We start from the raw sequence: 24,057 nt of genomic DNA on the forward strand, positions 1-24,057 counted from the left end.
AGAGAATTGGGTAACAGTTTGTTCAAGTAAACTAGAGCATTGGTTAACAGTTTGTTCATGTATTCTAGAACATTAGGTTACAGTATGCTTGTGTATTCTAGAGCATTGGGTAACAGTTAGTTTATGTATTTTAAAGCATCAGATAACAGTTTGTTCATTTATTCTAGAGCATTAGGTAACAATTTGTTCATGTATTCTAGAGCTTTGGCTAACGGTTTGAATTCTAGAGCATAGGGTAACAGTTATTTTCATGTATTCTAGAGCATTGGGTACAGTATGTTCATGTATTCTAGAGCATTGTGTAAAACAGTTTGTTCATGTATTATAGAGCATTGGGTAACAGTTTGTTCATGTGTACTAGAGCGCAATGGGTAACACTTTGTTCATTCATGTATTCAAGAGCATTGGGTAACAGTTTTTTCATGTATTTCAGAGCATTGGGTAACAGTATGTTCATATATTCTAAAATTATGGTTAAAACATCTTGTTCATGTATTCTAGATCAAAGGGTAAAGCAGTTATTTCATGTATTCTAGAGCATTGGGTAACAGTATGTTCATGTTTTCTAGAGCATTGTGTAAAAAGTTGTTTGTGTATCCTAGATCAAGGGGTAAAAGTTTGTTTGTGTATTCTAGAGCATTGGCTAACAGTTTGTTCATGTATTCTAGAGCATTGGGTAACAGTATGTTCATGTATTTTTGAACATTGGGTAACAGTTTGTTCATGTATTCTAGAGCATTGGGTTACAGAATGTTCATGTATTCTAGAGCATTGGGTAACAGAATGTTCATGTATTCTAGAGCATTGGGTAACAGTTTGTTCATGTATTCTAGAGCATTGGGTAACAGTTTGTTCATGTATACTAGAGCATTGGGTAACAGTATAGTCATGTATTTTAGAACATTGGGTAACAGTTTGTTCATGTATTCTAGAACATTGGTAACAGTTTGTTCATGTATTCTAGAGCATTGGGTAACAGTTTGTTCATGTATTCTAGAACATTGGTAACAGTTTGTTCATGTATTCTAGAGCATTGGGTAACAGTTTGTTCATGTATTCTAGAGCATTGGGTTACAGAATGTTCATGTATTCTAGAGCATTGGGTAACAGTTTGTTCATGTATTGTAGAGCATTGGTTAACAGTATGTTCATGTATTCTAGAGCATTGTGTAAAAGTTTGTTTGTGTATTCTAGAGCATTGTGTAAAAGTTTGTTTGTATATCCAAGATCATTGGGTAACAGTATGATCATGTATTCTAGAACATTGTGTAAAAGTTTGTTTGTGTATCCAAGAGCATTGAGTAACAATTCATTCATGTATCTTATAATAACTGCAGTAAAAGTATCTTACTTATATGGCCTGAAAAAAAACTGTGTATTCATTCTACAGATTGAAAAGCATTCTGCTCTTTGGTTTAGGTTCTTGTCTTTTTCAATTCTCTATTCCATTCTACCTAGTTTGGTGTTATTCTACACCTAATCATCTTGTATTAAACTTAATAAATCTTGTTTATTTGGTTCCTTCATGCTCATGTGTATTTTAGAAAAAATAAATAGCTTGTTTTTCTTTATTTAGGATCTAAATCTGAGATTAACATTTTTATTATCGCATTAAGTTGGATGCAATGAATAGTACAAACCATAATATTTAAGTAATTACGTTTTTTCCATTGCAAAAATAAATCATCACAGATAATTGACCATTTACCACAAAATGTCAAAATGTTGACTAAAAGAACAAGATAAACAGTTAACAACTGTGTTATGAACCATATCTTCGTTGTCTGATATGCATTTACACACATCAAACCACAAAACATTCTGTTAGTGCAACATTAAATTGGAAAAAAAATCAGTCAAGTAGCAGAAAAGTACAAATTAAATAGTTACCTTTACTCTCAGGTAATAATCAGGTGGGATCTACCGGTAGTTAGGATCGGCTTGCATAAACTCAGATGTTTTTTTTCCTTTCCCTTATGCGATGCATTAACCCATTAATTAATAAATCAATAGATGAAATTAATTTCAAAACAATTTTGAAATTAGTATATGCGTATATCACAGATGTCATAATTTGCATAAATATTGCATTTTAAAAACACATAGAGGACAGATAGTCAATGGGATGAATTATATAATCATATTTTTGTCCCATAAATTTTTAAAGAAAATAAGATTTTATGGAAATTATGAAGCATTACGTATCAGGTTTCTATTACTATTAATTATGACAACCAGAATAATGAAGAAAAAAAAAGAAAAATAATTGTAGGTTGCAGTGGCGGATCCAGGGTGGGTTCCAGGGGTTGGAACCCCCCCTTTTTTTTGGACAATCGATGCATTTGAATGGGAGCATATAGTTGGAACCCCCCCTTTACACTGGGTTGGGACCCCCCCCCCCCCCTTTTTAAAATGGCTGGATCCGCCACTGGGTTGAATAGTGTTTCAGTGGTTGATTATTATTTACTTTTAAGGGCATATCCAACAGTTTCAGGGGAGGTAATAACAAACGTAACTGTCGTCTATTGTTTCCCGTAATTTAACGTTGTTTCAGCGACGTCATAACGGAATCACCATTGGCTATGGCCGTCTGGCAAGGGCGGTTTCTTTCCTCAAAGAAAAGGGCACGGCGGGAATCGGCAGAAAACTCATACAGAATATTAACAGAAATAGAAGTCAAATCTTAAAAGATGTTGTCCTCTTGGTCCATTATAAAAGAACTGCAATTATCTTTATAATTATAGACCATACTCACTTAAGTTTCCGTTTTATGAAAATTATCTTCAATATACAGTACAGTAGAGAACAACGAGAACAAATGCGTAATAATTTATTTTTTTCATTAGAATGCAACACAAATTGTAATTAATTCTGTATCAAACTTATCCGAGATTTTGTCCTTCAGGATAGAAAACTCAGTTTGATTTGACTCGAGAAAGTATAAAAAAAAATGGTCTCTTGAGAAATATAAATAAATATAAATATAATTTAACAAACAAAAAAAAAGCGGTGTAAGTCTTGATGTAAGTCTTGACTTATTACCAACCCCCTCTTAAAACCAGCGGTTCCATAATAGGATAGGAAAAAACAGCCTTCTATATCATTATCCGAAATCGGGGGGGGGGGGGGTCTAATAGCTTAACTCAAGATTTTGATCATTATTCAACTTTATTCTAGTTTTACCGCTAGCAAACCCTTTATCTTAATAATGTATCAATCATTTATTCAGATCCACTTTCGCCTCCTCGTAAATATGCGTGATATATTTGCCACTGGAGAGTGATGCATAATCATTAGTTCTCAACTGATAATTGTCTCAAACAGTTTTCCAGTTTTGGTAAAAAAAATTATCTATATTTTATTTTTAAACGAAAATTTAAAAATTTCTTTCCGCATCTTTCTCTTTGAATTTATTAGTTTGAATAATTAATAATAATATAGTTATACAGTAGTCTACATCAGTGGTTACATTGTATGCAGCCAAACTAGGTAGAGTTTATTCTCAAGTTATTGTCTTTCTGATCTGTTTTGTAAATTATAATTTTTTTTCACGACATCTACAACTGCAAATGGGGCAACAGATGTGTTAAAATCAGCCATGTGACTTATTTGAAGATTCATGTGTCATTTGTTGTTGTTAAGAGATCTTATTCAAAGTTCGGATATCCCTTGAACCATTTATTTAGATGGTTTTTAAACGTATAGATGCGCGAAACTCTCACTACACTATACACTAAACGAGGCTGTAAATTTATACATCCGAGCAGCTAAACGGCCGCACCCAATTATAGCAAAGATATACTGTCGGACATGAGAAGTCCAGAGATGTGAATATTTCTATATCCTGTCCAATCAATCCTTTTGTTTTGAAAATTTTTTTAAATGTTTATACATTAATACTACAGCAACCGAACGACACATATAATTCAAAACACTAAGCTTTAGAGTAAACATACACATTTTTGTTAAAGCAGAGACATATATACACATATATATATGTCTCTGGTTAAAGCTAGAAGCCTATAAAGAATAAAAGCCCAAAACTGCAACATGAATAAATAATACAGAGTTGGTGAGTTTTTAGACAAGTGTTTGATTGCAAAATTTCACTAGCTCTTTATTAATTTCGATATGTGAAAGTAGACGGTGTAATATAAATCAGTGTAAGAAAAACACTTCATTGTAAAACTATATATAACTGAATTGTCATCTCGTCCATATACTGGTTCATTATAAATAAGAAGATGCGATATGAGATATGAGTGCTATCGAGACAACTATCCAACAAAGTCACGGTGTATAAATACATTTGTCTGCCATCGCACTGCCTTTGAAAAAATAGCGGGGAAATATAACGTTATTTCCCGAAACGTCTTAATTTTTGGCGCAATTTGTGAGGCTTGCGGAAGGGATTTAGTAAACAATATCAAATTTCTCGATTTTTCTCAAAAACGAGTACGGTGACAAATATTTTTCAAAACGTTATGACGTTTCATTTTTTTCAAAGAATAACATATCTTACTTTGGCCAAATCGACACCGTTAGAAATATTTTAATAAATTAAAAATGTGCATTTTAAATGTTCATTTCTTGCCGTTGTTTGGGTCCATCATAACGTGTTTGGCTTTATTTGAGTAAGAATTAATGCTTTAAATGGTAAAGTTAGATTTTTCTAACCGTCTTGAATTATTTTGATTTAATTTGAGCCCCATTATATTAGTATATGTTGATTAAAAAATCATATTTAATTTTTCTAAATAAAAAACGTTTTTTACTCCAAAAATTGCAAAAATGTTCAATTTTCAGCAGTATTTTTTGAAAAAAAGAAATTGACGACTAATATTTTTTTTGGCAAAATTTGATTTTCTGTCAATTGAAGAATGAAATATATTCAAGGGAAAAAATTCTCACCGTCAAAAATAAACTGTTGGATATGCCCTTAAAAAGGTGTTTGCTCCTCTTAGTTTATGAATTTTTGACAGATGTTCTGAATCCTCTAGTTTTATCCATGTAGTTCCATTAAAAATCTTGCATGAAACCCCTCAGTAAATTTTCTTTTCATATATTTTATATATATAGTTTAAAAAGCCATATTTGAAAATCTTATGAAATCCTTGTTATTTTCTATTAGTTTTTGAAAGAAAAAACTAAATGATTTTACATTGCAGTTCACTTTTTTGATTTGCAAGTCTTTTAAGCATTAAAAATATATCTGAGAGATAAAAATAAAAATATCTTTAATAATTGATACCTAGAATTTCCACTTTATTCTTAATAAGGAAATGACCTTGGGTTTAGAATTGACCTTCACTTTAAACACCTGTCTCTGTGTTCAGATTTATGTTTGATCAATGTATAAATGTAAGAAGATGTTTAAAGGATAGATTTGATAGTCTTATACACCTATAAATACTGATAAAGGATATTATTTATCCTAGACCAGTCAAGTAGAAAGGGCTGTAACTGGTAATAGCATTCATGCAGGTCTAAAGATTGTATCTTAAGGATTGGTTGCTTTTTGTGTACTGGTTCTTTTTGATTTTTTCTTCAATGTTTCATAAGTATCTTTACTATATAAAAGGATTGTGCAGTTAAGACTTAATATTTTGCACGCCTTGTATGCTTTAAGGGACATCTTTTGATAAATTGTCTGTCACATCTAAAGATGTGTATAAGTTTTATAAGATACGACTATGTAAATATTATTGTAGATAATCACATGTTGAAGCAAGCACTTGGTTGGTTTGCAATTATATTTAATCTTTATTCTGACAATTTCTAATCCTGAACTATAGATTCATTGTATTTAAAGACAAATCTTTTACATTTATCGAAACTTTGACAGTTTTGGAAAGAATTGCAAACAAATGATTCGTTTGAATTGTTCAATGTTTAGATAATATTTGAGTTTTTTTGTTTGGTTTATGTCTCACTTTCAGTAATTTTCTTTGTAACTAGTGATTTATATTTATTCCTTGTATCATTTTACAATTGGCCAATGGCCCTAGTATTGTCCACACAAATGAAGAAAGATGCTTTTTACGGCTTCCTCAACGAGGGGCAACTGGTCGAACTTTTGTTTAGAGATTACATCTGGTCCGAAAAAAACATCTTATTGCTACAATATTAAATGAAACACATTGACAATTAAAGCTAATCGTGTCCATCATTCAAATTATTCCATTCTTTTACTCTTCATTTACAATGCCAAGAAAGGACCATGTGACTTGTCCATCGCGGAGGATTAGCCATGGTGTGATCTTTACGGACAGTCAGGAAATCCAATTTTACACTTGCTTGGAGTTACATCCCATAAAAAATTATAAATCTATAGCAAATAAAGAAAATGGTCAATTACTATTGTAACTTTTGTATCATTATTTTTCAAAATTGTCAACGTCTGTCCGACAATGGCTTTGTCCGCCCTTATGAAAATCAGGGAGTGAATAGTTGTTGAAGGTCTTCTAGATGATTAGTAACCTTTTGAAATTGACACACGCTTAGTGTAACCTGTCTACTGCATACTTAGAAAATGTTTTAATATGTCTTCTTTCTTTTATTCATAAAGATTTGCAAATTTTCTAAAATATCTATATTTATTAATATTTATCGGATGTCCAAATTGATTCTTTTATTTGTATTTTTGTCATGCAATTTAAATGAATGAATACTGACCACCGTTATAAAGAATTGACCCATCAATGAATTGTTACAATTAAGTTAGTTCTAGTATCTGTCTTAATTTGTTCTTTCCCTCAAGCTGAAATGCATGTGACCTGTGTCCAGGAAAATTCATTTGCTATGCAAAAGACGTGAAACTTCTCATGCATAAGATTGAAGTTCTTATACAAAAATTGAAAGATCATGCACCTCATTTTATGAAATACTGTGGATATATTATTATTCCTTGGATATCAGTTTTCATTGGTTTCAATTGGAAACAGATGAAACACAAATTCAAAAATTCAACGAATTAAAAATTATCTATCACATTTTTATGCAGAAATTTGCAAAACCATGAAATAAAATATTCATGAAAATGCTAGTTTTCCTCAATCTATGAAAATTAATGAATCAACAGAACTTTACTTGAAATGAAAGAAAGAAAAAAGAAAACTTGATTTGAGGCTTGTCCCCAATATATTAACTTAATTTGAAATCTTTATGTTTTTGAAAATGTTTGATTTTGTAACTTCTTTCCTAGGTTTCAGAGTTATGTTGTTTTCTATTTTCTCATCTACAAGGTCATTACGTATACAATATTTTTGCTTGAAAGGTTTACATTTAATTCCTAAGATTGTATATCTTTGGTTTACATGTGCAATACAAACATTTGATATAGTCCTGTATAAAAGAAATAAAAGAAAATCATTAATGAATTTGCATGGAAATAATAAAGATATCACTTTGAAATCTGTGATTTTTATCATTCACAAAAACATCTGAAATGGCTATTAGTCAAATGATTTTTATTAAAGAAAAAATGAGAAAACTGCTTTGAAATAGTCACTTCAAAGTTTTTATTAGATACAAATCATGATCCATACATCTGTACAGTAGTTACATAATAGTTATAAATAGGCCAAAGTTAGGCCAAACCATATATTTTTTTTCAAAAGGTAAATGTACATTTATTGACTAAAGATGAACTTATAATTTTACAAATTCTTAAAGTTGATACAGTATAGCTTTTTTTAAAACTTGACAATGGAATATGATAAAGCTTTACTAAAAAATTTAAAAAAAATACTTTTCAAAACCATAATAATATTTCCATCAATGCCTCAAGTAAAAAAGCATTTTTTTTTAGGGATTGTGGTTATTCGATTGTTTGTGCACCACAAAATATGCTATGCATTTGTTGACTATCAATTTTGACAGACATTATGAAGTAGTGTTTTGGTATGCACTTTTGAAAATATATCCAGAATGCATTTCATTTCCGATATACTTGAGATATGTGTGAGTGCAATTCAAGTTAGATTTTAAGGATTATGGTTTATTGAGGCAGAAAAACATCTTATCTGAAAACATTTTGTTGTTTGTCAAAATGAACTAAAAGTAGGCTTAGTCAATGTAATTGCTTATATAAGTTTATAGATATTTAAAGTTTTTTTTATAAAAGTTCGTTTGAAAATTCTGCTAATATTTTGAAATTTCTTTCTTTTTCTTTCTTTTTTTTTCTTTTTTACAATTTCTGTTTTTACTTTTGTCTGCTTCACAGCTTTGATGTCTTTGAAAACAGTTTCTCACAAAGTTTTTAAAAATCTATTGCTTTTAATATAACAGTACATGATTTAGATTTCTTTTTGTTTGAAATATATTTAAAATTTTACAATAATTCATAAAAACAATGATCAAACAATATGGTTAATTTTTTTTTATCTCTGCTATTAAACTAAAATAGTAAAGGATTATAATAAAAAATATTTCAAACCTTATAAATTTTCTTATTTGCAAATGTGTAAATTATAATTTGCATGAAGAAAAATTATCATAGAAGAGATTACAAACATGTGTAAATTACACATATATTCAAAGTCAATAAGATAAATAAATTTTGAACAGATTTTATTAACCTTGAGTTTTTAAAATTTCAAAACTATTACCTGTCAGAAATGACTGACCGGAATTTATTCATTCATATTTTAGGTTTGCACCCCCGCAAATTAGGTTGTCACACTGTTTACAATTGTAAAATACCATTTATTGAAATTCTTTTCAGCATATTTGATGCATGTCAATGCAGTTTGAAAAGAATAAAGGGAAGATTTTATAGAATAATAAAAAAAAATTCTGAAGGTGTGATCTGTAGGAGTAACTTATTGTTTAAGCTAAGTAATGTGTAGGATTTAGTTTTTATCAATCATATTTTTTACAATTTATTTTTTGGGAATGTTAATCAGTATGATTATTACATCATTATTTAGATTTTTTTTTAAATCTTTAAATAGAAGTTAAGAACATTTGAACTAAAAAAAATAAAGATTTTATTTTAAGGTACCCTCATGTATTTAGCTTATTTCAAGATACTGGTTATATTTAGATATTTATATTGCAATGATTTATCTATTTGTTATTTTAAATAATTATGCATCTAAGAATTTTTTGAAATATTTAATTTATTTGAAAAATGTGTTATTTTTTAAAACTCAGATTTAACATATGTTAAAACGGAAATAATGAAATTTCAAAAATTTTCAATTTTCAATAGTTGTACACAATGACTAATGTTTGATTTATTTGAACTTTTCATTAGTATTCATTCAGATTGTAAAGTTTTACTATCATCGAGTAAACATATTAAAAGAAAGTTGACACAATCAACAGTTGATATTATCCGGAGGACATAATAATCACTTTAGCTCCTTAAATTAATAAGATGTCAAAGGAATATGGGATGTACCGAATGACACCATTAATCGTACCTAGTACCGAATTCGTATATAATTTATCATACCCTGTTATTTTGTCGTGTTATATAGTTTAAGGATTTGAAGTCATTTCCTGGTTTCTAATTTTACAACCTTTTTCAAATTTTATTGTCAAATTTTGTTTATTTTTATACCATTATTTATTATTTCATTTGAAATATAATCTGCTCCACATGACGATTACTTGCAGTTTTGTACAATGCTCGGTTTTTATAGGTAAAATACATTATTATCGATAAACTATTTATTGCATATAGACAGGTCATAAATATTAGTAATAAATTTTTTGAAATGTAAAAATTTTATAACAAAGGAAGAGAAGAAATTTGAAATATGATTGTTTTTCATTTTAACAAGTGTTGTGTGAAATATGATATAAGGAATTATATAAATTGTGCAGTGCTTTGTGCAAAATCTTTGTTGGGGATTTTCATTTTTTTGGAACTTCAGCATGCAAACAAAAAAGCCTTAGAAAATCTTTCATTGCATATAATCATTATTATGCCCCTGTAACCTATGATAATAGGACTGCATTAGGCTATTCTCCTCTGTGTGTCTGTCTGTCTAGCTTAAATGGCTTCCTATTTAATATTTACAAAAAAAAAATATATCTCAGTTGTTTCTGCATAATATCCTACTATAATCTATATAATACATTTTTATTTGTCTATACTGCTGAAATTCATAGTCAGCAAAATTAGTAAATTTGAGTACACAAAGAAATGAATCATCATTGATTATTTTTGATAGATAATAAGTATAAAATTGACCATTATATTTGATATAAATTTAACATAAATAAATTGAAATTGATAGAGTTATGTAGTGCCTTGAGTTGTTGTACAATAGCTTGAAGTATACACTGAAAACCACAAATATTACAAGTATTCCTTTAAAGGAAGAATTTAAAATACCGTAATTACCATGAATATAACCTTGAAGAGATAAATAAAAATTTGAATTATTAAACTATTCATTGAAGATATTAAGCTTGTCACATATTTAGCAGAAGTACATTTTCCTTATTTCTATTATATTAACTTTGCCTTTTTTTTTCTTCATGAAACACTAAATAAAAAATGTCATGGAATCAAATGTTATATTTATAAATGGGAAAAAAAAGTGAACACCAAATTTTAAAAGTTAAGGCAAAAAGAACAGATGTTTTTTAATTATTTATTTCAATGTTTTTTGGAGGAATCTGATAAAAAATATTAATATTTTTTATCAAACTCTGGTTTTACAAATTGTAGAACTAAAAAGGTTTTACAAATTGTAGAATTAAAAACTTTTTTTTAGAAACTGTAAGGTAAAAAATGGTGTGACATGAAGCAGATACTGTATTTATATGTCTCTGCGAAAGTATACATTTTATTGTTAAATACTTGAAAACATACAATTATCTTTTATGTGCTTGTGGTCAGCCAATTCTACTATATAAAAGTACCGAAACACTTTATATATACATAACTGGAGTCACATTTACACACTTCTAATATCTCAAGTCTATAATCATCTTTTATGGCATAAGTTAACCATGCTGAATTTAAATTTATAAAACTGTAGATGGCTATTTACATAAGTGTTTAAGTGACCAGATTGTATAATAATTCAACCCCTTTCTCTGTTCTGGTTTTAAAGTACGGGTGGGCTGTGGTTTATAATCAGGTGTCCCAGGATTTTCTTATCCTCTTAAAATGTGGTAGGTATAAGAGTTACTCATAAACTGTAGAAAATAAAGAGATAAAAAATTTGATTTTTTTTTTTTAATTGAATTTTCTTTTTTGATTTTCTCTATTGGCTTGTTACAGTACATTGTATAACTAAATGAACTTTGCATGATTGTATTTTTAATTATTTGAAAAAAGAATTATATTGCTAAGTTCATCTTAAAAGTGCACAGACAAAACATTCTGTCTAGTAAGCACAAAAAGTGCTAACATAATCTAACCTGAAATGGGAAAAGTGGTTAACCGACTTGTACAGTTTATCTTGGAATATCTCCAACCCAAACCACAACTTCATTAAACAAAACCATAATACCATAGCTTTTTTGTTACAAGTTTGTTTTGTCTGCAGTTTTTTGTGGTTCCTTCATTTGATGTTGTTTGTTTGTTTACATTCTGTTTGTACATTTATTTCATAGGAATATTATATCATTTGATGTTGTTTTTGTTTTTTTTTTACCTTCTGTGTGTAGTTTATCTCATAGGAATATTACATTTAACAAAATCATGATTTATATCTTTAATTGTGTCTGTATGTAAATCTTTAGTTCAAATGGTGAAAACAACTATTTATTGATTTATAAAACAATGTTATAGTTGAGATAGAATTTTCTAAACTGATATAAGTTGATAACTTACTTCGGTTTCAAAGCATTGTATAAAGAGTTCTCACGCTAAAACATGACGATTTTCAATTAGCAAAAAAAAAAAATGTTTTTTTTTTTAGAAAAGGAGTGAGATTTTTACAATAACAGAAGTTACAAAATTCAATGAAATTTGAATCATATGGTTTATATATAATTCAACCAAAAAAGAGTTCATTGGAGAATAAGAGTCAGTTCTTCTCAAGTACACTGCATTTGGTTTGCTATTTTTCCATGTAACCATCATTCAAATATATTTGACATATATGTTCTATTGTCTTTATGCTTCTTCAATTTTTTCATTTAAGTATATAATAAGCCAGTTGAATATATAGAATTTTCCTTTTTTCTTTCAGACAAGTCGTAGAAGTTCGCGTTCCAGTCCCGCTGAGACCAGTGGCAGTGAATGACCCTCGTAGAATGTTTCCATTGAAACACCGCCATTTGTACATTTTGTAAATACAGAGCTCAAAGAGAGAAGAATAATTTATTTTTATCAAAAGTTTGTTATATAAGTATTAATAAGACAAGACCAAGTTATAGCAAGTCTTTTGACATTGTACGCAAATAATTATAAGAACAGTTTTCAGACATAGGTACAAATATATGTGTTATCAGTTTAAATGTTTTTTCTGTAAAAACAAAATGTTTATCTTTAGCACTAATGCTTCAAGTTATTTATGTAAATGGCTTCTGGAACTTTCAACTGAAGCAAGATTAGCACCATGTTTTTGGTAAAAGTCATTCATATATTTGTAGTTATTGACATTATTTTGAATAAAGGATATTTTGGAAAAAGAATTTTGATCATAAAAAAATGAAATAAAGAAATTGTGAAAATAACATTTTTTAACAATTTTGGCTGTTATTTTTTTTTTAAAGAGTCAGTATGTTTCTAGAATATATCTTAAATCTTAACATCAATGTATGTGATTTGGCTTCACACTTTTATGTATTTATGTGTGTTGACTTCACACTTAAATGTATTTCTGTGTATTGACTTCACACCTACATGTGTTTATGTGGGGGTTGGCTTAACACTTACATGAATTTATGTTTATTGTCTTCATACTTACATGAATTTATGTGTGTTGACTTTACACTTACATGAATTTATGTGTGTTGGCTTCACACTTACATATATATTAATGAATGTTAGCTTCAAACTTACATGTAATTATGTGTGTTGACTACACACTTACATGAATTTATGTGTGATGGCTTTACACTTACATGTATTTATGTGTGTTATCTTCACACTAACATGAAGTATGTGTGTTGAATTCACACTTACATGAATTTGTAACCGTTTAACCGTTTTACACTTATCTGTATTTATGGCTGAAAACTGTAAAAAAGTTGTTGAGTTATTTGTTGTTATTCATTAGGTCAGATCTTTATTGATGACCTGAATGACTTCATAGATATGTTATTGGAGTAATGTGAAATGGCACCAGGTACTTTTGTAAAGGTCTGGCTTTGATGTTCTGTGAAATCTTTTTTCATTAAGTAAAAGAGTGTAGTAGGCCTCTTAATACAAGGCATTAAAAGACTTTCGTTCTGTTACTTTTATCATTATATTACATTTGTATATAGACCATTATGCTTATAATTTGTTAAAATTCTTCAAAAATGTCATTAACATAATTTAATGTGACTTTTGTACTGTAAATTTCTATAATGACGACTACTTTACATGTGATGTAATAGTTGTAGAAAAATGTTGCTAATTTATAAATCTAACAAAAATCTTTTGAAAGTTTATTTTAAAGAGATGTTTTCCTCATCATTCAGTTCAGGAATACATGTAAATCAGAATCTAAAAAATTGTTCCAATTATAAAAAAGTTTTAAAAAATAAGGAGTTCGGTTCCATAGATTTGGTTTGGAAAAATGGTCTCAGATCCTTTTTAAAGCATGAACCACTTGTGTTTTTTCCAATTTTAAAAAATTATTAGTTTCACATTTTGAAATGAGTTTTTAATATGCTGCAAGACTTGATCAATTGTAGTTGTTTTACATTCCACTTCAGAATTGGTGCACATTTTTTTTTCTCCATAATGGGGAGACAATTCATCATATTTCTATTTTTTTTGTCATTTTTCTCTTTCAGACTTTTGATAATTTCAATAAAATATAATGTCATATTATAGAAGTTATAAACCCTCCCACATGCATTAGCTTTTTTGGTAATATAAGAAAATCTTCAATTTTTATGCGCTATAAATATTAAAAATTTGTGACAATTTTATCATCAAATTTTCATATTTTGTATATAATTTCATGGTATGAAATTTCATATTTACTCCAAATTATTTTTTTATTTAAAAATGTTTATTTTCTTCTTGTGTTTTGATCGTTTACCAATATCGAATAACCTAACATTTTTTGAAAGACAAGGTATTGTTACATTTTCCATGTTTTTATAGTGTAATAAACCTTGACCTTATAAAACCATTAATGATTTGGGAAATCAAACTTCAAATACCATTTTCAACTTTCGGCATGAAATTGTGTAAAAGTGAAAAAAATATCTTCCAATTGGAAGTTTTACCATTTATTGCATCAATATTTTTTGTTCTTTCTGTTGTAATTGAAACATTTTATTTTATCAACCGTAGATGTTAAATAATTTATTTTATTTCATATTGCTATATTTTTTTCAAGTTAGGCTCACATTATTACTTTGGAAGACTTTAATCATTTAAAAGATAATTCAGCATTATTTGTCTAAATAAGGATGCATGTTTATTGCATAGGTTATGTAAACATTCTAGTCAATTTTGTTGTTATTTGTTTTATTTATTGACCTTGTTGGTCAAATTGCATTATTTCATTTAAAGACGGTGTACATGTAGGTTCATTTTCATGATTACAAAAATCCTATAAACATATCAGAATTTGATCTGTTTAAAACATGTATCATTATAATTTGTATATCAAGTTTTGTTTTATTTTATTTTTGGTATTTTGATTTACACCTTGATTTGTAAGAATATTGTTGAGTTTATTTTTCTAGTCCTTTTTTTTATAATGTTTTATTGCTTCATTAGATGATTTCAATGAATTGTATGATAGACAAATTGGACTGACGCAGTAAAATTCAGAAATGATCTGTTAAGAATTATTATGAAAACTGTCTTCTGTTCATGTAACATTTTTAACCATTAAATTGTTAGGCATTTTTAATTTCCTATTTCACATTTTTTAACATTTTTTTATACAACAATATACTATTTTCTTACATACCGACTTTTGGCTCCGGACTTTCTAATTTTAGATAGGTAACCTACTCTGTGGTTGGACATTTTGGTACTCGGTCAAGTAAGAACAACTAAAGACATTTGGTATAATTTGGGCAAAAATTCACAGTTTATGTTTTCTATACAAGACAAAATCAGTAAAAAGACAGTAAGGTTAAAGTCAAATTGACCAAGCAATTATTGGTTGGAAATTGTTGTTACAAAAATTAACTGTGTTTTTTAGCTAACTATCCATCGAAGTGTAAATTCAATTATATTTAGCTTGTTATTTGTGTGCTATACATTCCAGATATTTTGTTGTTTTGTTGTAAATATTTGAAAGAATTATATGGTGCATTGTTTAAACAAAAATGCTCAAGTGGACATATAACATGCATTCCTTATAGTTGATAAATAATTTTCTGATAAAAGATTCCAAGTTCAAGTGTCTCTAAATATTTTTGGGAGGGATGAGACTGAAAAACATTATTTGTAGGGCTTAAAAGTTAAATATCATAAGAATAAAGTTACTTAATCATAGCTTATTAAGTTGATAGTTGTTTTGTGAAATGTTCATATTGTAAAACAACCAACACAATCAGAACATAAGCTCTCAGGTGTCTCACCTCAATGACATTTTTAAGTTTTGGTGCTATTCACATGCACATGTGCTGATTCAGGATTTGATGTTAATAGAATTATGAATAAATCTGAGGATCTTATTTTGAATCAAAGTTTGCCCTAATTTTTCCTTTGATATATTTTCATTTTTTTTTTTTAAAGAGGGAAATCAGACTTTCCAGTACGATTTTCGTACTCAGTACTCAGCCTTGAAAATCAACCAACCTAATCCCTTGCTTTTGTGTTTCAAGCACAAACATTGTACTCTGAATATAAAAGTTTTATGGCCGAGAGCAGGTATGTTCCAGTCTATCCACACCTGCATGCACAAATAAACCATATTAGACTTTCTAACTTGATTTTAAAAGCACATGTATATGTTTTTTTAATATTGGTGCTGACAGAATTATTTCATTTGTGTTTACCGGTGATAAATTTCCTGGGAGTTAAAAATATAAAATTTTGTGACAGTAATATTCCTTTGTACATATTTATTGAATTGTGTGTTTATAAACTATTTAAGTGTGCATATTTTGGTGTCAATCTTAAATCATCTTAATACAATTAAGGATTTAACCAATTCAGTAGTTTTATTCAAGTTTGTGTTGTGGCACTCTGCCTTTATAAGTGAAAATACTCCGCTTAGAAAAACATGTCTTAAAATTGATGATTTCCAATTATTAAACATGATCAAATTATTTTTAAACACAGAGCAACAGTAACTTGTAGTTATTTTAAGTCAAAGGAGGGCTGAATTTGTTTGATATGTAAGCTGCAAGTATGTACTACTAAGTACTTGAGCGATTCTAAACGGAAAAAATTGAAATCTATGAAAATTGGTACTCCAAGATAAGGATGAATTTACAGTTGTCTTTTTTAAAATTATTTATTGGTTTACTGTTGAATTTTATTGATTAAATGATTTGAAATATACTGTAGTCAGAAATTTATTCTCCTTTGAACCTGTATGTAAGGAGAGATAACTCCTACAGAAGGGAGATAATCAGGTTATAATTCATTGTTGAAGTGGTTGATGAATTAATTATAGTCTCTGAATGATTAACTGAAGGAATACTACACATTGTAATGTTTAACTTATTGATTTTTAATCTTTGTAAAATTTGTATGTTTAGACGCCAAACAGCACAATTATACTTATGATCACAATAGTTTGTGTGCCTGAATGAATAAAATTATATTTTTTGAAAATAAGAGACTTTTGTAGTTCATTCTTCCCATTTTACACCTCACTTTGAGGAGCATACATGCTATAGATAACAATGATTGTTTTAAACAATATGGAAGTAGAGGACTTTTTGAACCAAAATCACACAGTCACACAAACAACACTGTCTTTTCCCTTTCATACCCAGACAAATTGGATTCTTCTTACAATTTTACTGTAAATTATTCATATAATTTGAGTATTTCTATCATATTTTCTATCATTTATCAATTTTTCCTATCATCAATTATTTGGGTATATTGACACAAGACACTTTAGGACTCATGTAGGATAACACCTCTTGGGTCACAAGGTCGTGTTAAAATTTTGCCTCTAGTCACCATGCGTTTTTACGCAAACTTGACAGGTTTATTGGAATATTTTAACCTGTAAGTAAGGTTACAGATCCTCTAAATGAGACCTCAGTTTGTACTTTCACTCACCAAATCCCAAGGTCACAGGTCATATAATATTCGACAATGTCGTAGCCACCACAGTGTTTGTGGTATATTTTTTACATACCTGCTAACATTCATGATTTAGGCGGGTACTGCAAGATTTTGATGTGCCTTCTCGAAATTGAAAAAAATTGCTATAAACTTCCTGTTTCCAACAAAGGCATTATTGGAAGAATCAACAATGTATGAGTTTCTTATGATGTCAGTTTAAGAGGATTTACCACTAGTGGTAGGTCAAGGATATTTGGTTTCAAAGGTGTAAAATGCAATATAATAAGCCAAAAAATTGTAATAATCCCATTCCTCTTGTCAAATCACATTGTCAGCATAGTATGGTTAATAACACTTCATGACAGAGTTATAAAGACTTACATGGTATCAGAAGAGTAACATTTAATAAATGTTGAGTTACAAATACTGTCACTAAAAAAATGGCCAAAGTTCTATAACTCTTGCAAAAATGTCAACATATATGGTCAACAAAAAACAATTTTACACTAAGCATACTAGTTCAGTCATATGGTTCCTGGGTAGTAGCTTTACAAGGTTTAATTGTAATAAAATATGGTCTGGGCCACATAAATCTGGCCAAATTAAATCCTCACATTGCAATGGATGTAGAGTGGTCAACTACATATGATGCTTGGCATTCCTACCAAGTTTTGAAGGATTACGAGAAACACTCCAAAAGGAGATCTTCACTAATTCTAACAGGTAGAAAGGCAGATGGACAAAGACTTTTATTGTGTCCCTTCTCTTATGTATGGTCATTGGCATAGGACAAAAAAATAAACTATTCATACTTTCAACAGTCCGTAAAAATGTTATAACAGTATATATCTCAACGGCTAAAATGCAAGTGCATCTTTTATATTTGCCAATACAATGTTTAAATTTTTCGATGTTAAGGAGTTTTACTTAATTACGGACAAGTTATGCATTTGTCTTAAATTGTGCAACTTGAAAGTAAAATTTTCAGGTTATTTGTGACGTCAGAACTTGCATGTATCGATTCACATATTATAAACCACAAATGACTGAAATAAACCAGACGATATGAAATGTACAATCATGCACTGCTTTGAATACCAAGGTTACTACAGAACTTCTCCTACAACTTTCTAATGTTCTGCCTTAGGATAATTAAAATATAATTGCAGAAAATTGGCATCAGATTTCATCCATTTAAGGTTCTTTAAAGGGAAGATTATTTCATCCTCCAGGAAAAATGAAGATTCAAAACTCCTACTTCAAAGCACTGTTGAATAGAGTGCAATATTTATGTTCAACCAACAGCACAAGTGATAACATGACCATAAATAACTTTAAGGGAGCAACCATTTAAGTTGAAGGAGGAGGGTATGGTTTTTGTCAGAGTCAGAAAAAAATATTTGTGAAAATTTTTTTTTAGTTTTTCAACTCTATCAATCTAATTATTTTTGTTCAAAATTTCATGCTATAAGTAACAGAGAAAATTGGTTTTCAGAATATTGTTTTTTTTTGTTGTCTGCTTGACCACAATATTTTATTTTCTTCATCAAGTTGGGGATCAGAATATATATATAGAGGCTCACCTGGGGTTGAAGTCATAAAACTTTGCTCAGTTCTTGCAGCACAAAAATCATGCTAGAAACATGAAATCCAGCATTTTGATTGGTTGATTTTGGAGTATGAGTACAAAAAAAAAATGACCTATATGGTTCACATTGTTGCTCATAACATGCCAAAGTGTGAAAAATCTCATAAAGCAGATCAACATGGTTAAGGAAAGATTTAGTTTAATTCTCTATTAAAATACATATATATTGGAATCTATTGCCAACCTTATAAGGAGAAACATATAACTAGAGGCTCTCAAGAGCCTGTATCGCTCACCTGACTCCACTTGGGTTTTTGAATTCATATAAAAAAAGATAAAATTTTGCTACAAAGTACCAACACTTGGTCAGCACCTCATTAGGAAAGGAACATTTATGCTATGTTTGGTTTCATTCAATTCAGTGGTTCTCTAGAAGAAGACTTTTGTATGCATTTCTCATAGGGTCCTATGTTAAACTAAGCCCCCCCCGCTGGCGTCCATCTTGGATGATGGATCGGCTACAAAGTAACAACACTTGGTCAGCATCTTATCAGGGACATTCATGCTATGTTTGGTTTGATTCCATTAATGGTTCTCTAAAAGACGAAATTTGTATGCATTTTCCCATAGGGTCATAATGTTAAACTAAGTCCTCCCCACTGGCGGCCATCTTGGACATTGGATTGGCGACAAAGTAACAACTCTTGGTCAGCATTTATTAGGAACATTCATGCTATGTTTGGTTTCATTCCATTCAGTAGTTCTCTTAAGGAAGACATTTGTATGTATTTCCCATAGGGTCCTTTGTTAAACTAAGCACCAAATTGGCGGCCATCTTTGATGTTGGATTGGCGACAAAGTAACAAAACTTGGTCAGCAATTCAAATGGAACATTCATGCTATGTTTGACTTCATTCCATTCAGTGGTTCTCTAAAAGAAGACATTTGTATGTATTTCCTATTAGGTCCTTTGTTAAACTAAGTCCCCCGCTGGCGGCCATTTTGGATGATGGATCGGCTACAAAGTAACAACACTTGGACAATTCCTCATAAGGAACATTCATGCTATGTTTGGTTTCATTCCATTCAGTGGTTCTCTAAAAGAAGTCATTTGTATGCATTTCCGATAAATTCCTATGTTAAACTAAGTCTCTGGCTGGCGGCCATCTTGGATGCTGGATCGGCTACAAAGTAACAACACTCGGTCAACACCTCATAAGGAACATTCATGCAATGTTTGGTTTCATTCCATTCAGTGGTTCTCTAGAAGAAGTTCAAAATGTAAAAAGTTAAAGCCGACGACAAGTGACGACCTTCGGGCCAGGTGAGCTAAAAATAATATACAGTTGGTTCAATGAAAAAAAAATCAAATTTCAAAAAGATAAGTTTTATCCACAAATAAACATAACTGATCTTTGGTGTTTTTGTGGCAGTCTATATTTTTTTTGCAGAGGAAGTTGGAATGTCCAAGCAAATAAACAAATGTATTGGTTATATAATCAACTTATTATTTCATAAGAAAAGAAATATCACTACAAAACCATATTAGGTATTAGAAAATTATGTACAGTATCTTAAAATGTGTGTATATCACAGCTTTCATATATAAACCTTTTATAGCTGGCTATGCGGTATGGGCCTTGCTCATTGTTGAAGGCCTAAGGTGACCTATAGTTGTTAATGTCTGGGTCATTTTGGTCTCTTGTGGATAGTTGTCTCATTGGCAATCATACCACATCTTCTTTTTTTATACTTAGATGATTGTAGGTGTCAAGGTCATGCCTACTGACCACAACCATGTGTAACACATATTAGTTGTACTATTATTTGTTTTTTGTGGACATAGAAATATCAATCTGGCATGCACATAGAAGTTCCTGAGCTAAAAATATCATTGTCACATGGTGAATCCTATTTTTGAAGTTTGTTGAAAATGATACAGTATCTTAAAACATGTGTATACCACAGCTTTCATTTATAAACCTTATATCGTAGGTGTTAACGTCATGACAACTGATCACAAACATTATGTAGCACAATCTTTGTTTCGCTATTATTTGTATTCTGTGGACATAGAAATGTGAATCTGGCATGCACTATTTAGAATTTCTTGAGCTAAAAATCTCATATTGTCACATGTTGATTCCTATTTTGGATGTTTGTGGAAAATAATATGGATTGAGAGGTTTTAAATATTGTAGGTCACAAATCAATAGTAAAACATGTATTTCAGAAGGTATTGAAAAGTGTGGGTAGTGGAAGTTCTACAAATCAACACAATATTGGAAATCTGCAAATCCTCTTTTACAGTTGTTAAACAAGAAGGTCACCAGTGTACAGTGATAAATGAACAATCATGTCCTCCCCTATTTCAATTAAAACAATGTCAAAGTCAGTATTTAAATTAGCACTTCTATATGTTATTGTGAAATTATTTCTTGCCCACACCTTTTTTTCAAACTATTTTTTCCTGTCCCCTTTCTGTTTATGGGTTGCTGCCTTTGAGAAAACACATGATGACCTTGATAATCAATAGACTATTCAAATTCTTCAGTTCCAAAATTTATAGTTCTTGCTGTTTATTTTACTGTCAAGGTCATGTGCCTTTTATTACCGGTACTTAGAATTAAATTTTCAAGTCATCTGTAATAGAAGCACATTCAAATTAAAAAAAAAACTATGAATGAAATAATTCAGACAACATGAAATATGCAACAACTACATTAAAATACTAAGGTCACTGTAACAAATGTACTTAGTAGTTTTCCTACAACTTTCTAAATATCTGCCTTTATATAAATTGAACCATGGAAGTATAGTATGTGATACTTCCATGATTAAACATAATTGCAGAATCAGATTTCATTCATATTAGGTTCTTCAAAAGGAAGATCACTTAATCTTCCATCCTCTATCAATATATAAGGGGCTGGAAAGGGTATCCTTAATTTCTGTATTTTTTATATAAAGTTTCAGGACATTTTTCTTTTTCTTTAGATAAATAAAACTTATTCTGTAGAATTCTTATGAAATGATTTACAATTCATCTTTTCTGTATTATTTCTTCATTCTGTACATCATTCATTCCTGTAATCAGTATTTTATTACCCCATCCAGACCCATATATATATAGATTGGAAACTCCTATTAAAATGCACTTGAAACTTCAGTATGTGAAATTTAGTGCAAGTTTCATGTTCAATCAACAGCCTTACCAAAGCTTGAGTGATTACATCTATTTAAATACAAGTCTTATTACAGTAGAATTCAAAACAAAATTAGAAGCTTATTTGAATTTAAGTAACCTGGGTTGCTGTTCTTCGCAAGCAAGTGAAAGTACTAATAGAGTAAGTCAAAGGAAGCATAAGTATATTCTCCTGAAAATTACAAAGATTGGAACTAGTCATTTGTGCATTTAGTGAGCACAATATCGAAAGAGATGTATTATACAGTTTGGCAAAATAAAATTGTTTCAATTAAAAAAAAATCAGAATGCTAGTCAAAATGATATATTTGTAGAGTTAAATTTGTTACTGATATAAATATCATACTGGATTTAAGGATGTTTGCTTGTCTTGGAATTTTTGTCAGATTTTCGAAATCCTCTGGTTTTATCCATTTGAATGCCTTAAACAATTTTGCCCATGGACCCCCATTTTTCTTTTTATAAATCTTTTACATGTATAATTATAAGCCATTTGTAAAAGTCTTATAAAATCTTATTTATCTTTAAATAATTACATTAGATGTATGTTTGATCATAATACTTTATTCTGATTGGCTAACAGCACATCACGTGTTATTCCGTAAGCAATTGCATCACTCAATAAAACTTTTTATTCATGATAACATGTGGTCCCACAATAAAGTGCACAGGTGAATTAAATAAAAACAATATAAAATTCGTTTTTTATTGATCATAGCTAAAAAATGTAATTATAAGTATTGAATGCTTCTTTTTGTAACTTCATAGACCCTTCATAGGGTTGTAAAAGCGTTGACCATGCGCACATTTTTAGAATGAAGCGCTTCCGCGCTTCATATAAAATGTACTTCGGTCAACGCTTTTACACCCCAATGAATTTACAAAAAGAAGCATTCAATTCTTAAATAGTTTTTGAGAACACTAACTTGTCAATGATAAAGCTATGAAAAATCAAGAGAGTATATTTTCCACAAAAATTTCAATGGTTAACATCTCAGAAACAAGCACATTGACCTATATATTTCTTTTTTGCTTTTTTCATTCCTTATTTAGTCCCCTATCAATATATACTAGTGTTATGGAAAGTTATTTATTTTGAAATTGATTAGCGAACTTCGTTAATAACATTCATCTGATTTTCACAGAGTTATCTCCCTGTAGTGTTATGTACCACCTTACATGATGTAACCAGAAGGAGTATTAATAAAACAACAAAAGCTTTCACTCTTTTATTTCTGTAAGACAAACAAATAATTAATCATACATATTCAAGGCCTTGGTCCATTCAACAAATGCATGATGTTTGTACCCTCTCTCAAATCAATATGTCATTATACAAGACCAAATTAAAGCATGTGATAAATATAATTCCCTTAACACCATACTAGGCAACACTTTTCTACTGAGAAAGGTACTTGTGCCATTTATAGAACTAACAGTTAGGTGAGGTCAATACTACTCAGGTTGACCTCTGGTAGGGTACCATGAAGTCAACTTTTCAACCTAAGCAATTCTGGTTTAAATACCTGAGCATTATAGCAATCTCAACTGATTTTAATAGGGACGAGAAGATTATGGATGAATTATAGGAACTATATTTATGAATGGCTAATGAAAAGGAACTGGCTCAAGGATTCTTGAATTTGCTTATATACCTATAAAAGTTAACAATTTGTAAGATATACAAATTTTCTGGTTTAGATGTGTGAATGAAAAAATCATAAATGATTACAGTCATAGTTTACTTAACAGCAATGCTTACCATAATATCACTCATGTTATTTTAAGTAAATGAACTAAACTAACCTTTTGATTCAATATCAATAAAGGCAAAATTGTCAAAAAAAATGAATACCAGTTCTGAAAACTGGCTGTTATATCTTTAATAAAGAAATAAATTAAGCAAACCTTTAATAACTAAAA

The 24,057-nt window shown here is 29.6% G+C and overlaps 1 protein-coding gene across 2 annotated transcripts in view; it reads left to right on the forward strand.

Annotated features, from left to right (window-relative positions):
• Positions 1 to 16,876, forward strand: part of LOC143079439 (core-binding factor subunit beta-like) — a 43,597-nt gene extending 26,721 nt beyond the window's left edge. For both annotated transcript variants that reach the window (XM_076254777.1, XM_076254776.1), the window contains exon 6: positions 12,162 to 16,876. Coding sequence is in view for 1 of the 2 variants with exons in the window: in XM_076254776.1 (XP_076110891.1) it covers positions 12,162 to 12,215 (54 nt within the window). In the remaining variant the exon portion in view is untranslated. The remainder of the gene's footprint in view (positions 1 to 12,161) is intronic.
• Positions 16,877 to 24,057: the final 7,181 nt, after the last annotated feature.

The sequence above is a fragment of the Mytilus galloprovincialis genome, chromosome 6, assembly GCF_965363235.1.
Source record: "Mytilus galloprovincialis chromosome 6, xbMytGall1.hap1.1, whole genome shotgun sequence".
In the NCBI taxonomy this organism is placed as follows: Eukaryota; Metazoa; Mollusca; class Bivalvia; order Mytilida; family Mytilidae; genus Mytilus; species Mytilus galloprovincialis.